General features: G+C 36.6%; 1 protein-coding gene across 2 annotated transcripts in view; it reads left to right on the forward strand.

Annotated features, from left to right (window-relative positions):
• Nucleotides 1–16,013, forward strand: part of EPS15 (epidermal growth factor receptor pathway substrate 15) — a 133,628-nt gene that overhangs the window by 64,804 nt on the left and 52,811 nt on the right. For both annotated transcript variants that reach the window (XM_066269218.1, XM_066269219.1), the window contains exon 13: nt 4,291–4,363. In XM_066269218.1, coding sequence (XP_066125315.1) covers nt 4,291–4,363 — 73 coding nt within the window. The remainder of the gene's footprint in view (nt 1–4,290; nt 4,364–16,013) is intronic.

A 16,013-nucleotide genomic window follows, 5' to 3' on the forward strand; every position in this document is an offset into this window, starting at 1 on the left:
GGGGCTCCAGCTGAGTCAGTGACCCCTTGCTCAAGCCAGTGACATTTGGGCTCAAGTCATTGACCATAGGATTATGTCATTGATCCCATGCTCAAGCTGGTGACACTGCACTGAAGCTGGTGAGCCTGCACTCAAGCTGGCGACCTCAGGGTTGCCCAGGTTGATGCTTGATCCACTGCGCCACCGCTGGTCAGGCCCTTTAGCATGTCTTATAGCGCAGATTTAAGGTAATGAAGTCCATTGCTTTTGCTTATCTGGGAATATCTTAATTTCTCCATTAGAAAATTGGTATTTTTTTGTTTTTGTTTTTCAGTTACAGTTTACATTTACAGTTTCATTATTTTGTGTTATTTCAGGTATACAGCATAGTGGTTAGTCATATACTTTACAAAGTGTTCCGCCCAATATTTCCAGTACACACCTGGCACCATACATAGTTATTATATTATTATTGACTATATTTCCTATGCTGTACTTTATATCCCCATGACCCTCTTATTTTTGTTTACTAGTTAGAAAATAATAATGCTTATGTTTAAGAAAAAAAGACAAAACTGGTATATCTGGAAAGGGCTTTTTTCCTTCTTCTTTTCCAAGTGAGAGGAGGGGAGATAGAGAGATAGACTCCTGCATGAGCCCTGACCAGAATCCATCTGGCAACCCCCATCTGGGGCTGATGCTCTGCCCATCTGGAACCATGCTTGCATCTAAGCTATTTTTAGCACCTGAGGTGGATGCTTCATGGGGGCTGGGGGCTGATGCACGCAAACCAATCAATCGAGCCTTGGCTGTGGGAGGGAAGAGAGAGAGAGGAGAGAGAGAGAGAAAAGGGGGAGGGTGGAGAAACAGATGGTCACTTCTGTGTGCCCTGACTGGGAATTGAACCTGGGACATCTATATGCCAGGCTGACATTCTACTACTGAGCCAACTGGCCAGGGCCAAAAGGACTTTGAAGGTGATTTAATACTGTTTTTCTGAAAATGTTGCTATTATATAAAAATTAAGGTAATTACTCACCCCCTTCTTCCTTACACAGAGCCTGGACAAGTAGAAATGAATTGCATGAACTCAAGGTCCTGAGCCTGACTGTACTTGTGAATAGCTTTGGCTGCTTCATAGTAGGTCTATGCAATTATCAACTTTAGACTTTAAAAGCCCAGCCTGGGCTTTGCTTTCCTTGCTGGTTTAGATGCTCGTTTCCATGGAATCGGAACAGTCGGTCTTTGGAACAAACACCGGGGAGCCTTATCCCTGGCTTTTCTTTATGGCTTTGGTATTCTTGGATTTCTCAGGTTGTACCAGCATCTTGGAGTAAATCAGGCCAGAGAGATTGTCTAAGATAGAGGTGTGTGGGGTCATTTTATTTCTCTTTTCTGGAATTTACTAAGGTGAAGGCAATAAACTTTTTCTGTCATGACATTCAAGATGAGTAGTGCTCTGAGCAAAATGTTCATATACCTACCTTTGGAATATATCTTATGTTTGTCTTATCCACATATACTGGTGGGCTTCTTAGGAAACTGTGTAAATATTATTATTGTGGTGCAAAATCTTGAAAATAATTAATATTTTAAGTCACTAATATTAAATACTGCTTTCATTAGTTATGCATCAATTACCTTTAGAAAAATATGTGCTAATTTGAAAGAGGATAATGTAAGAAATACAACCACACATCCTATGTGTACCTAGTGTTTAGATGTTTTTTACTTGCCCAAAATGAGAAGGTTAGCTATTAGAGGTTAACAGTGTATGGAAAACTGCAGAATAAGTTTGGCATCTCTGATATTATCATATAAATTAATGAGGAAATTAATTAATTCTCAGTCTGATTTATAAGACAGAATTTTAATTGTAATGTTTTTTATAGAAAGCAATTTTATTATTTTTTCAAGTTTTCTGTGTGGTAGTGTATGTTATACTACTTGGTTTTATTAATAAAGGAATTATGAGACCGGAATTTTACTAGATAAATGTCGATCGAAAGTTCAGTAATGTTTCAACCCATGGCCTGGTAGTTCAGTTGGTTAGAGCATTGTCCTGATAATGCCAAGGTTGTGGGTTCAGTCCACAGTCAGGGTGCATACAAGAATCAAACAGTGAGTGTAAGTGGAACAACAAATCAATCTTTCTCTCTCTCTCAAATCAATAAATGAAAAAAAATTGATTTTTATACTAGGAAAAATTAATGCCTAAAGATTCCTATATTTTACTTAGTTCGGAATGGTTTTCAAGATATATTTTACACATTACCACTGTTCCTTACCCCTTCCATATCCAGAATTAGGAAGAGAAATTTGTGCTTCCTAAGCTTCCTTCATTTTATGCAAGCATAGATCTGCTTGTTAGAGCTGAGAGTCCTTTGTCATCTGTTTACCTTTTTCACCAAGGGAGCTTGTTTCTTTTGCGTCCATTCATAGGTCTTGGCTACTTTAAGTCAGCTAACTGCCTTTTTGCAGCCCTGTTTTCGTGCACGTACACTTGATCTTCAGAGCAGACAGCCAGTGAAGCAGTTAACAGCGGAACAGAAAGGATTGAATACAAACATGCGCATTAGTCTGTATAATGCTGACCTGTAATACTGTGTAATGTTTTCTCTTTTTGTTATTATCTACTGTTGGAAACCAGGAGCTGAATTGATAGTGACCTTGTGTGGAATGCTTCTGAGGGTCTGGAGTGGGGGAGGGGGCTAGTATTTCATGTGACTTTATTTCTGACATGCTGCAGCAGGACTGAAAACACTCTTCTGCTCGTATATGGAGGAAAGAGAAAATTTTCAAGATTGAGCTTGCAGAATTTGTGGGGTATATTTAGATTGTTCTTTCTCTGTTTTTCTATTTTTCAACTTTACCTAATTTTATAAGGATTGGTAGAGGCGTATGATCTTTGCCTAATAAATAGATTGAGGTATGGGAGGAACGGGCTGCCACAATGATTCGTATGATAAGGGACTGTTTAACATCTCCGCAACATCGTGACCCACATTGCGACCCATCTGAGAAACGGTTAGTGAGCTCCTTGGACATCTCAAGTGTTTAAAAGTAACAATATATAAATAGCTTTTTTCTTGTGCTTTTTTCCTTCCATATAAATCTTAAGAACATTGTACCTACATATCCAAAACAGTTGAGTTTTGTCTACATTTAAATATCTCACCTCAAAAAGATGAGATATTTAAATGTAGCATGCAGTTGTCCCTTAAGTATCTGCTTTGGTGTAATTTTCTCCCTTTCCTTTATAACACAGTTTAAAGGAACCTGAGCTTATGTTTGGGTTATGTCTGGGATGAAACTGAAATGCCATCATGAAGCTCTAAGGGGAAAGTGCAGTACGAGTCTGGAGGACTTCTTGGATGCCATCCTCCCTTCTTCGTGTTGCCGCCTTTTACCTTTCCCCTCTATCCCCAAAAATGTATTTCTGCAGAATTCTTGGGCCTTTTCTCTCATTTTGTAGAAAAGAAAGTGAAGAGAGCAGAGTGTATGTGTTTCAGTACAGTTAAATGTGTTACACTGAAAAAAATAGCTTTATATTGTCATTCTAAGATTGCTTAGGATTCATTTATTAGGAATCCAGCTCTGATGGATCATTTGCAAATTTAGATAATGATGTTTTAAAGTAAAAGGGAATCCTAGCATGTTTGATCTGAAGAGTAGAAAGATAAGTGCTAATTTCACTTATATACATTGTTTTATATATTTGATCAGATTGATCTGTGATCTAAAATAGCTCTTTTTAGCAGGTGTATTTGCTAGAGAAAATGGCCTATATATTGTCACTCCTTTCCATTTTCTTTATATTTCATTCTAAAATTGGTATACACCAGTGATTTAAGGAGACTTTAACACTTCAGTAAATGTCCCTTTTCTTATATTATTGACTGTTTTTATTAGCCATTTTCATTTGATTTAACAGTGGTACTTAAGGGTTAAGCTTACAGAGCTGATGCAACCCCTCCTTTTTTTCACCAGCAATTTTCATTGGACAGCATTTCCTTAGCAACAATGAGATCAGTGAAACCTGAGTGTTTCATTGATTAATATTCTCTTCCTTTTAAAATCTATTCTCTTTTCACCACATTTTAGTGAGAAAGCGATTTTTTTTTAACAAACAGAGCTTATATTGATTTCTGTTCTATAAATAATTAAAAGGGTAGAAAAATCTGCCCTTCATTTAAAAATTGAATGTTTCACTATGTATTTAAAAAGCGATTCAGGACTAGGAGGATGGATAACCATACCGGCTGTAGCTGATGTTCTCAAATATTCTTGCATTGTTTGCTGGTCTTCTAGGGAAAAGAATAATGTGGAACAGGACCTTAAGGAAAAAGAAGATACTCTTAAACAGAGGACAAGCGAGGTTCAGGTACGTGAACTGTTAAGTTCAGTATTCCATTTCTGATTTAGGAGAATTTTTAAAAATTGTATCAGGTCATTTACTATGTGATGGTTGTGGTGTAGGTGAGATCAAGGAATACTTATTATATTTGTGATATAAGTAGTTATGTAAATGATTGTTTTTCTCTGACTTCTGGCCTGCTGAGATCACACTGCAATGAAAAAGCAGTTTTTTTCAGCATAGATTTGTAGTTTTGGAAGTATTTTAAAGATAATATTTACATGCATATTATATCATTAAAGGTAAGTTTGAATGACTTACATTGTAAATATTATTACACTAATAAAATTAAATAAGTGAAATTGTCATTATCATCATCATCATCATCATGAAAATGCAAATTGCTTTTTCATAGATGTGACATTTTGTTAGCTAGGAAACCTAGTATTTTACAGGACTGCTTCTCATAATAGTGGTAGGGGAGAAATGATATGGAATAATTTTAAATGATATTTTATAAGTAGCTTAGTAGCCAGGATATCTTAAACTTTGGCATAAAGAGATTTAATTGATTATCACTAAGTAGTGTATTAAGTCGCTTCATTTTACAAATAAAATAGAAAGGAAAATAAAACCTCAGTTTCTGATTGGGAAATGACACAAAAAAAGGGTATTTCAAACGTTAAAAATATAGAGAATTGGGCAGTGTTGCAGCCAAAACAGTAAGCATTCCGTGTGACTGTGTGTCTGGGGCACTGTTTCCTGGATGCTGCACCAGTACACGCAAGAGGTTGGGTGTAAAAGCAGTGGTAGCAGTCGCCAGTAAAAGCTCATGGATGGGCATTTCTTAACATGCTACTTATATGTTGTCTGTCCCTGCTTATCAGAGTTTTAAATGGGTGAAAGCTCTAAATGCTTAGACCCATTGCTTTGTTTTGATGTGGGGCATTCACTGGAAGTTGTCTACCAGGTGAACTGTGCTAGGGTGGGGAGAATGATATACCGAGGGCTTGAGGAAGAAGCCAGAGGGACTTCTTGTTGGAAGTTGATGCTCATATTGGAAGACTGCATTTATTACATTCACTGGAATTTTCCTAAAGGTGATGCAGAATTCAAGAAATCATCACTAATGTGAGATGGGGGTTACCTCAATTACATTATTTTTGTGCAATTTTTGAGCTTCCTAACAAATGCAGGAGTCATAGACTTTAACATTTATTGCTGAAACTACTTTAAGAATGGAAGATAAAATAATCTATAAAAGTTTCTCAATCTGAAGAAATAGATACAGTTACTGATAATCTTGGACAGTTCCTTTTTTTTTCTTTTCTTTTTTTTTTTTTTTTCATTTTTCTGAAGCTGGAAACAGGGAGAGACAGTCAGACAGACTCCCGCATGCGCCCGACCGGGATCCACCCGGCACGCCCACCAGGGGCGCCCACCAGGGGGCGATGCTCTGCCCATCCTGGGCGTCGCCATGTTGCGACCAGAGCCACTCTAGCGCCTGAGGCAGAGGCCACAGAGCCATCCCCAGCGCCCGGGCCATCTTTGCTCCAATGGAGCCTTGGCTGCGGGAGGGGAAGAGAGAGACAGAGAGGAAAGCGCGGCGGAGGGGTGGAGAAGCAAATGGGCGCTTCTCCTGTGTGCCCTGGCCGGGAATCGAACCCGGGTCCTCCGCACGCTAGGCCGACGCTCTACCGCTGAGCCAACTGGCCAGGGCGACAGTTCCTAAATTTAACCAGGTAGTGTTTCAAAGTGCATAGTATTTTATGATAGACGATATTTTGTTATTCCTATTGGTTTTCCCTACTACATCTTTTGAGGATGTGAACTTTTAAAAAATTTTATTTAGAAAATTAAATTTAACAGGGTGACATTGATCAATAAGAGTACATAGGTTTCAGGTAGAGGATGTGAATTTAAATAGCCAGTTTGGACAAATACTAAAATTTACATTATTCCTTTTTAGGCTAAATGGGCTATCCTTGAATATTTGATTTTTTATAATTGTAGTTTTGTTGTCAGTCAACATTTCTTCATGATTTGCTTATCTTTATTAGTGGTGATAGTAAGGTGTATGTTAAATCTTACGCTTTGCTAAATCCAAATGTATTGCCATAGGCATTTGAAATTGTTGAATTTTTGTATTGGGTGCTATAAACAAAAGGTATCTTGGAGCATGATTGGCACAGATGAAGTTGTAATGGTCAAACATAAGATCATTGCTGAGGTCGCCAGTTCGAAACCCTGGGCTTGCCTGGTCAAGGCACATATGGGAGTTGATGCTTCCAGCTCCTCTCCCCCTTCTCTCTCTCTGTCTCTCCTCTCTCTCTCTGTATCTCTCTCTCTCCTCTCTAAAAAAAATGAATAAACTTAAAAAAAACAAACAAACATAAGATCATTGAAAAAGAACATTAGGTTAAAACCTTGTGTTGGTGAATTCATTACTCATTCCATTCCAATACAGGTGTGTCTGTATTATCCATGGTAAGATGACATGGATAATTGACATCTACAAGTAATAAAAACTTTCCATTTTTGTGATCATTTTCAACTTTCTGAAGCACAAGACAATTTATCAGAAGTGGTAATACATAGATTTCATCACCTATTGAATTAAATCTGGTTTACCCATTGGTAATGAGGCACAGACTAGAATAACATGGATAATGAAAATGTGTATGTAATTGCAACTCCTAGTGCTTCTTTTTCATTTCTCTGGCAAAAGGCAGTTTACTGGAGCTATTAATAAATAGCAGAATAAAAGAATGTTTACTTTGCTGCTCTCTGACCCCACTTTCCTCATGGAGATGCTGACGACAAATGCCAACAAGATGGCATCAGGGGAGAAGTAAGGAAGTCTTGACCAACCGTTGAGTGTCCACCTAATCCAAACTTGGCTTTTCTGAGTGTTCTTGCTCTTCTCCATATTTATAAAGTCACCGATAGTTGTTATGTGCGCTCACATCTCAAGCCAGACACCAAACTTTCTGGCCTGACCTGTGGTAGCGCAGTGTATAAAGCATTGACCTAAAACCCTGAGGTCGCCTGTTCAAAACCCTGGGCTTGCCTGGTCAAGGGACACATGGGAGCTATGCTTCCTGCTCCTTCCCCCCTTCTCTCTCTCTCTCTCTCTTCTCTAAAATAAATAAATAAAAATTTAAAAAAAGAAACCAAACTCTCAGAGCCTCTATGTGTAACCAAAGTGCCAAAAGACAAGTTGTTTTTTGCTTTGCATTTAGTCTTCCTAATTCTGTAAAGTCAGAAAATCTGCTACATAATTTAATTCTAAATTTTTGTTTCTTGTCTGTAGTCCCATGAATACATATTGAAAACTTTCAGTTTCAGATTTTTTATTGAAAACCAAACCAATGATTAACTTCAAATTTAATTTCATGAGATTACCACTTTTAACTCACATGAGGTATACTGCTAGTTTATCAAGCTCTCTGGAGAAATTACGCCCAAAATGATCCAAGGGGTAAAGATTATAAATCTTCATTCTATCTCACATGTTTATGGTTTGGACTATTTTGTTGTTGTTCAGGAGAGAAGGTAGAGCCACATTTTTTCCTGCTTTAAACTAATGGACATTTCATTAAGATTTTTCTTTGGAGTAGTTGGTAAATAATGAGAAATCCACCTTGATGTCTGCTCTCTTCAGTTTTGCGTAGAAGTTTATAGGAACAACTTGTTATCAGACAAACTTGAATCTAGTTCCTGGTTCTGGCCCTTCTTAAGTTTTTTATCCTAAGTAAGTAACTTAACTACTCTATACATTAGTTTTTCTTCCATAACATGGGATAATAAAAATACCAAATACTTGAGTTGCTATAAGAATAAAATGAGATAGTGCAATCACAGAATGATTGGCACCGGGTAAAAGGTCAATAGATGTCTTGATTAGTGGTAGTATTCTATACCCTACTTCCTCTCCTCATTACCCTCCCTTCATCGTCAAGCTCCACGTCGGCTGGCTGCACATAGGACTCACTGATTGGAAAATACATTTATTTATTTATTATTTACTTTTGCTATTGCTGTCCAGTCTTTTTTCTGTTTTTGTTGCTTTGTGTGCCCATTTTTTCCCCTTCCTGTCCTTTCAGTAACCCTATTTAGTCTGCTATGCTTTAATTTTTCTGCTCAGAACCAGCAGTAATCATAAGGCCATATCCATTCGTCTTGACACACTCTCTCCTCCCCCACTTCCCTCCTTTTCCATAACCCTGTCAGCCATGTGCTGATGATTCTTGAGTATTCACCTGGCCCTCTGTTCTCCTGAATCTCACCTCTCCACTTAGGCATTTTGGTGTTTATCATTTCAGAGTCTGTATGTTTAAAATAAGTCTCATCTTGTTAAGAAAACAAAGGTTTCAGTTTTGGGCTGTAATTTTTCTGCCAGTGTTTGTCTTTCTCACTACTGCCAGCCTATCACCCGACATCTAAAACTCTACAGGCTGAGCCTGAGTGCTTACCCCATCCTCTTCTTGCCTTTCTTCCTAAACTAATCTTACTCTCATGACTCTCAGATGTGAAAATACTTTCTGCTGCCTACCTCCACTGTTAATGATGGGAGGATGTCATACCTCATGGGTATGAGGGAGGTAGAAAAAAGATGAGATGCATACCCTCCTCTTTTACTACTTACTATTTTATTTTCTGCCTCTGCATTGTGTGCCTACACATTGTCTTTCTTATTCCATTCTTATACCTTTACTTGTTATAAACTAAAATGTTCCCTACCTCCCTGCTTATGTGAGTTCCACTCATGCCTTAAAGCCCAACTCAAATCCCACCACTTCTCTTAAATTTTTTCTTCTCTGTCACTTCATTCAGTCTACAGGCTTTTCTGTTTTGGAAATTCCACAGGAGTACATATCCCCTGCATGGCATGTACAGTATGTTACCATATTGTGCTAGTTGAGTGTGTATGTATATAGATTCCAATGTCTTCCAGCCTATATTATTATGAGTTCCTTAAGCTTAAATATTGTACCTTGGCCTGACCTGTGGTGGTGCAGTGGCTAAAGCATTGACCTAGGGTGCTAAAGTCACCGGTTCAAAACTCTGGGCTTGCCTCATCAAGGCACATACAAGAAGTAACTATGAGTTGATGCTTCCTGCTCCTCCCCCACTGTCTTTCTCTCTCTCTCCTCTCTCTAAAGTCATTTAAAAAAAAAGATAGCTTGGATTATATCTTTTACTGTATTTGATTAAGGTATTGTTAAATGGAGGTAAATTTAAGGAAGCAGTTGACAACAGAAATGAATAAATCTTCAATTTTTTGCATGAAATTAAAAATAGGACAGGACACACCCAGCAAGTACAGACAGAAAGGATTGGGAGCACAATAATGCCACAAAGAGTCAGACTCTTTTATGTTCATACTGCCCTTATGCAAAAGAAGCACCCAATTATTTATATGTTATCAGTAAAGTTTAGTAATTCATAGTAATTTTTAAAGAATTTTTAATTTACTTTTTTTTTCTAGATGAAGAGGCATGATTTATTTTGGGTGGAAGTAAAATTAGATGCATGAGCTCAACATTCTTTTCCAAGGGATAATGCTCTTAGAACATGCTGGGAAGCATCTGATGGAAAATGAAGGCAGGCTGGTAGTGAGGTTTTCCAACTCTCTCCCTAGTGATAGACTCCCTTTCTGTTCCTTGATGTAAACATCTCACTGTACAATTGATACTTTTTTATATTAAGGATACTTCTGTAACTTCGGTTTTGATAATTAGGCCAACATAATGAATGAGTTAATTATTTCTAGTTTTGGTTTAGTCTGAGAGTTTATTTAATCAATTAAATATGTGTTTTATTCACAAATTACTGTCCTTTTTATTTTGTACTCTATTTTATATGAAACAAATAGAGCTAACATATTCATGTTGCTAGTATTTCATAGGTTTAGTGCTTAAGTTACTTTTTCAATTATACAACTGAGTTGGGTTGCTAAAATGAATTATTTTACTCTTCAATATAGCTAAGAGTTTTTATATATTTGTTTAAATTTTATTTTCATTGCCCATGTAGTATTTCATGGGGGTGTGGATGGATGGGGATGAGTTTATCATTTTCAGTAATTTGTGTGATTTCCAGAAAACAAGACATTTTCCTTGCAATTAAAAAAATGTCAAGATCCCAGGCCAAGTATCCCTTCATTCCTGGATGAGGAGCCTTGGATGTGGCTAGCATTAGTATTTTTCTAAAACAAACTTTGGAACTGTATTTCAGTCATTTTTTAAATTCATTCTTGTCATTCTGTAATTGCCATTGCCCTCCTTTCTTTTGCTGTCAATGGCACAGGTAGGAAGTAGAGCGTGATCATGGAAAATAGAGCATAACTGCTGATCAGCACATAATTTAGGAAACAGAGCAGGACAGGGATGCGAGCGAGGGAACATTCAGTCAGCTGTACTGTTAACATTTTTGTACAGCAGGAGAATATCAACATGAAATTTGTGTTATGGAAAACAGAAAAGTTACCTATATGAAAGATCATTTTAGGTCATATGGGATTCTTCTCTTATAGACAAAATATTGCAGGAATCATTCATTCAAAATAATTTTTTCAGAGGCAAGTTTTGCTCTGATAAGTTTTTCTTGACAAAGGTCATATGGGATTCTTCTCTTATAGACAAAATATTGCAGGAATCATTCATTCAAAATAATTTTTTCAGAGGCAAGTTTTGCTCTGATAAGTTTTTCTTGACAAAGGTCATATGGGATTCTTCTCTTATAGACAAAATATTGCAGGAATCATTCATTCAAAATAATTTTTTCAGAGGCAAGTTTTGCTCTGATAAGTTTTTCTTGACAAAGCTAGCTTCTTAACGAGGTGCGGGGTGGGGAGAGCTTAAGGTATTAGATGAATTTCATTAGTGTGCCTAGTTACATCATTTCACTTTTCTAAATTATCAGAACAGCAAAACAGCTAAGATAGAGGGGGCAGGAGACTTAAATGAAGCCCAGTTTTACACGCCCTACTTAATGTTTGAGAATTGTGAAAATATCGTCTGAAAATAAATCTTCAAAGCCCTTCAGTTAGTCAGTGTCAACATATACTGCTCAAAAAAATTAGGGATATTTTATTGCTTCATATTCATTTTGAAATATCCCCTAATTTTTGTGAGCAGTATATTTTAAAACCCCTGTATCTTAGGTTCACCTTAAACACAAAGGTCTCTTTTAAGAGAAAAATTTATCAATGTCATTAATAGTGCAAGACAAGAACCAAAAAATGAACTACAAAAGAATGAAATAAATGTAACGTGAAAGAAGTGCAAGGTATACACTATGGAATACTACTCAGCCATAAGAAATGATGACATCGGATCATTTATAGCAAAATGGTGGGATCTTGACAACATTATACGGAGTGAAATAAGTAAATCAGAAAAAACCAGGAACTGCATTTTTCCATACGTAGATGGGACATAAAACTGAGACCAAGAGACATTGACAAGAGTGTGGTGGTTACGGGGGGAGGGGGGAGAGGGAGAGGGAAGGGGGAGGGGGAGGGGCACAAAGAGAACTAGATAGAGGGTGACAGGACAATCTGACTTTGGGTGATGGGTATGCAACATAATTGAACTTTAAGATAACCTGGACATATTACCTTTGAATATATGTATCTTGATTTACTGATGTCACCCCATTAAAAATAAATAAATAAATAAATAAATAAAAGAAGTGCAAGGTAAAAAATGTATAACCCATTTTTGTAGCTGCACACAATATGAAAACAACTCTCATATACACTGGAGGGAGAATGGTGAATCAGAAAATAACTCTAAATAAAATTAATAAAGATGTGTTTTGGAAAAAAAGAAATAAAATAGAGTCTTAACTATGAAGGAATCTACAAATGTCTTCAGCCACTCACTTGATTAGATGACATACCATAGTGCTGAGATCGTGCACTAAATCATGATAGTTTTCCCAAAGGGCCATTGTAAGGTAAAGAGACAAGTATCCTACTCTAGTGGAAGATACTATAATATTTGTTCAGAGTACCTACCACTGCCCTAGTCATGGGAGGGGTTCCTGGGAGGGAAATGATGCATTTGTTGCCTTCACTTAGTCTCAGGGTAAGCAAACCTGTACCAAAATAAAATAGCCAAGTGTATCTGAATACTGATACTGATGTGGAAATTGTCATTTTTGACATTTCCTGATTATAAAAGTAATATGAGTTCATAATCATCTTGTAAAATGTAGAAAAATATAAAAAGAAAAAAACACAATTTTACATTCTAGAGAGAACCTTTACCATATTTGCTGTATTTTCTGTGACTATACATAAATGTCTTTATATTTGTGATTCAGTATTTGTACTTAGCTTTTAAAAATTGGCATTATGTTCTAGACATTTTCTCACATTACCTGACCCTTCTCCTGCCCCCTGAAGTGAGAAGTTGGGGTGGCAGACTGACAGACTCTGGCATGTGCCCCACCGGGATCCACCCGGCATGCCCACCGGTGGGCGATCCTCGGCCCATCTGGGGCATTGTTCCGCTGCAACCGGAGCCATTCTAGCTCCTGAGGCTGAGGCCATGGAGCCATCCTCAGCGCCCAGGCCAGCTTTCCTCCCACGGTGCCTTGGCTGCAGGAGGGGAAGAGAGAAATAGAGAGAAAGGAGAGGGGGAAGGGTGGAGAAGCAGATGGGTGCTTCTCCTCTGTGCCCTGACCGGAAATCGAACCCAGGACTTCCACACTCCGGGCTGATGCTCTACCGCTGAGCCAACCGGCCAGGGCACAAGACCCTTTTAAGGTCAATTTTATTTTTCTTAGATTACAATAAAAGTAGAGACATGAAATTACATATAACTGTAAAGATTACATATCATTAGAGATGTAACATTCAACATTTTGGGAATTTGGGAAAGAATGGGAAATCAGACTAGACCAGGCATGGCCAACATACGGCCCGTGTAATGAGTTTATGCGGCCCACGATTAATTTTTTAATATTCTCCGCACCACGCACTGTGGAAATGAAATAAGTGGTACTTTTAAATCGTTATACATAAACTACGATATCTAACCATTGTACAACAATGAAATTTAAATCTCAGCTGCTCAGAAGCAGAAGCATCTTTGATTATTGGAAATCGAGATATTTAAGAAGATAGTGATAGGCAGAAAAGAATTCTGCGTGTGACTAATCGAGGGTTAACTTCCAATAATTGGTTAAATGGATTCGTGATACTTCTTTATTTTTAAAAAAAATTCCATTATAAAGATTTATAACTTTTGTACTCGTCTATGCAATTTTTATAAGCAATTAAATAATGGAAAATATGGAAATTTTAAAAAACTTGACAAGGAATATTTAGTAATCTTTAGCTCGACTTATATTTGTGAACAAACTTTTTCTTTAATGAATCTAAATAAAAGTACAACAAGATCAAGATTGAATGATTTACATTTGGAGGCTGTGTTAAGAATAGCTCTACAAGTATAGAGCCAGATATTAAAAAAATAATAGGCGATGCAAAGTGCCTCAACACCTCACATTAGTTTTTTTTTGTTAATTTGTTGTACTAAATTACTTACATTATTCATAAACAAATTACATAATAAAATTTTGTTTACTTAAATGAATTGTTTTTATATTTAACATTTTTTAATTTTAATATTTTGTCTGGCCCATGAAAAAAGTTTTCTTTATAGTCTGGCCCGGGAGCAAAAACTATTGGCCATGCCTGGACTAGACTATTTGAAGATGGAGATAAGGGATAGTTTTCCTCTTCCCATCTCTGGACATTATTTTTAAAGAGGTCTTATTTATTTTACAGAGGGGCGGGGGGAATAAAAAGCAGTTGCTTCACTCTATCTGTTCATTGGTTACTTGTTGTGCCTTGATTGGGCAAGCCCAGGGTTTCAAATCAAGGACCTCAACATTCCAGGTCACCACATCCACTGTGTCACCACAGATCAGGCATATATTTTCTTTTTTTAATATATTTTAATTTTTAGAAAAATTTTTGGCTCACAGAAAATTGAGATCATACAGAGATTTCCTATTGTATTTTTAAAATATCTCTGATACAGAGATTTCCCATTGTAGTTTTTTTTTAAATTTCTAGTCTTTCTCATTAAGCATACGCCTAGCACATACATTTTCAAAATGGTTTTTTTGTTCAAGAAATTCTTTTCTATGCTGAGATCTATATTTACTGCTATACATTCTAAAGTTTGTCTTTCATATTTTGTCTAATATACTTGAAATTTATTTTTCTAATTGGTATGATTTAGAGACTTAGTTAAAAATATTCTTTTTGCCTTATGGATATACTCAGTATGACTTACTGAATAGTTCTCTTTTCTTTCAATCAATTTTTAAAAAGATTTTATTGATTTTTTTTTAGGGAGGGGGGAGAGAAAAAGAAAAAAGAAAGGAAGGGAGAGAGGGAGGAAGGAAGGGAGGAAGGGAGGGAAGGAAAGAAGGACGGAAGGAATAAGGGAGGGATGGAAGGAGGGAAGGAGGGAGGGAGGGAGGAGTGGGAAGCATCAACTCGTAATAGTTGCTTCTCATATGTGGAAGCCTGGGGTTTTGAACCAGTGACCTCAGCATTCCAGTTCGATGCTTTATTCCCTGAGCCACCACAGGTCAGGCAGTTTCAATCAGTTTTAATGCCATGTCTTCACATCACTTTTTTTCTATACATGCCTATATTTATTATGTCTAAACTCTCCTTTTAGTTCATTTAGTCTATTTGACTATCCTTGCATCAAAACCAAACTGTCTTTATTATTTTAGCTTCCCAATAATTCATAATATCTAATAGAGTAAGTCCTTTTACATTTTATAATGCTATTTCCCCCATTATTCTTCCAAATACATTTTGGAATTAGCTTGTCAGGTTCATTGAAAAACCTTGTTAGAATTTTCATTGAAATGTATAGATTAATTAAGAGATAATTGACATCTTTATGTTGTCATTCATTATTCACTAAATATGTATGGTGTACTTCTTACATACTGGGAACTGGGAATACAGCAGAGAACAAAACTCAAAATTCACAAATATTTCTGGACTCATGGAGCCTGCATTCTAGGGGAAGGAGTAAAACCATAAACAGGATAAATTATATGCTCTATGATTCATAAAAGGAAAAAACTAGAACAGTCTAAACGTCCATCAAATGTATATTCACACAACGGAATACTACATACTCATCCATAAAAAGGGACAAACTACTTATACATGTAGCAACACAGATAAATCTAAAAAATATGTATAACACTAGGTATAAGAAGCCAGATACAGTAGAGAACATATTACATGATTCCATTTATGTGAAATTTCTACAAAAAGCAAACTTTAGCAATAGAAAGCAGGTCATTAGTTGCCTAGGGCTAGAAATGGAAACAAGAATTGACTAAAAAAAGAATATGAGGGAAGTTTTAAGGTGATGAAGTGTTCTAAAATTGGATTATGATGATGCTTGCACAACTATATAGATTTATTAACACGAGTTATATACTTAAAGCCAGCAAGTTTTATAGTATATAAATTATACCTTAGTAAAATTTTAAAAAATAATTATTTTATGCCAATACAGATGAACCTTGAAAACATGCTAAGCAACAAAGAAGCCAGTTACAAAATAAACCACATGTTGTATGATTCCATTTGGAGTGATTGGAAGGGAAATAGGGAGTG

This window comes from Saccopteryx bilineata, chromosome 3 (genome assembly GCF_036850765.1).
Source record: "Saccopteryx bilineata isolate mSacBil1 chromosome 3, mSacBil1_pri_phased_curated, whole genome shotgun sequence".
NCBI lineage: Eukaryota > Metazoa > Chordata > Mammalia > Chiroptera > Emballonuridae > Saccopteryx > Saccopteryx bilineata.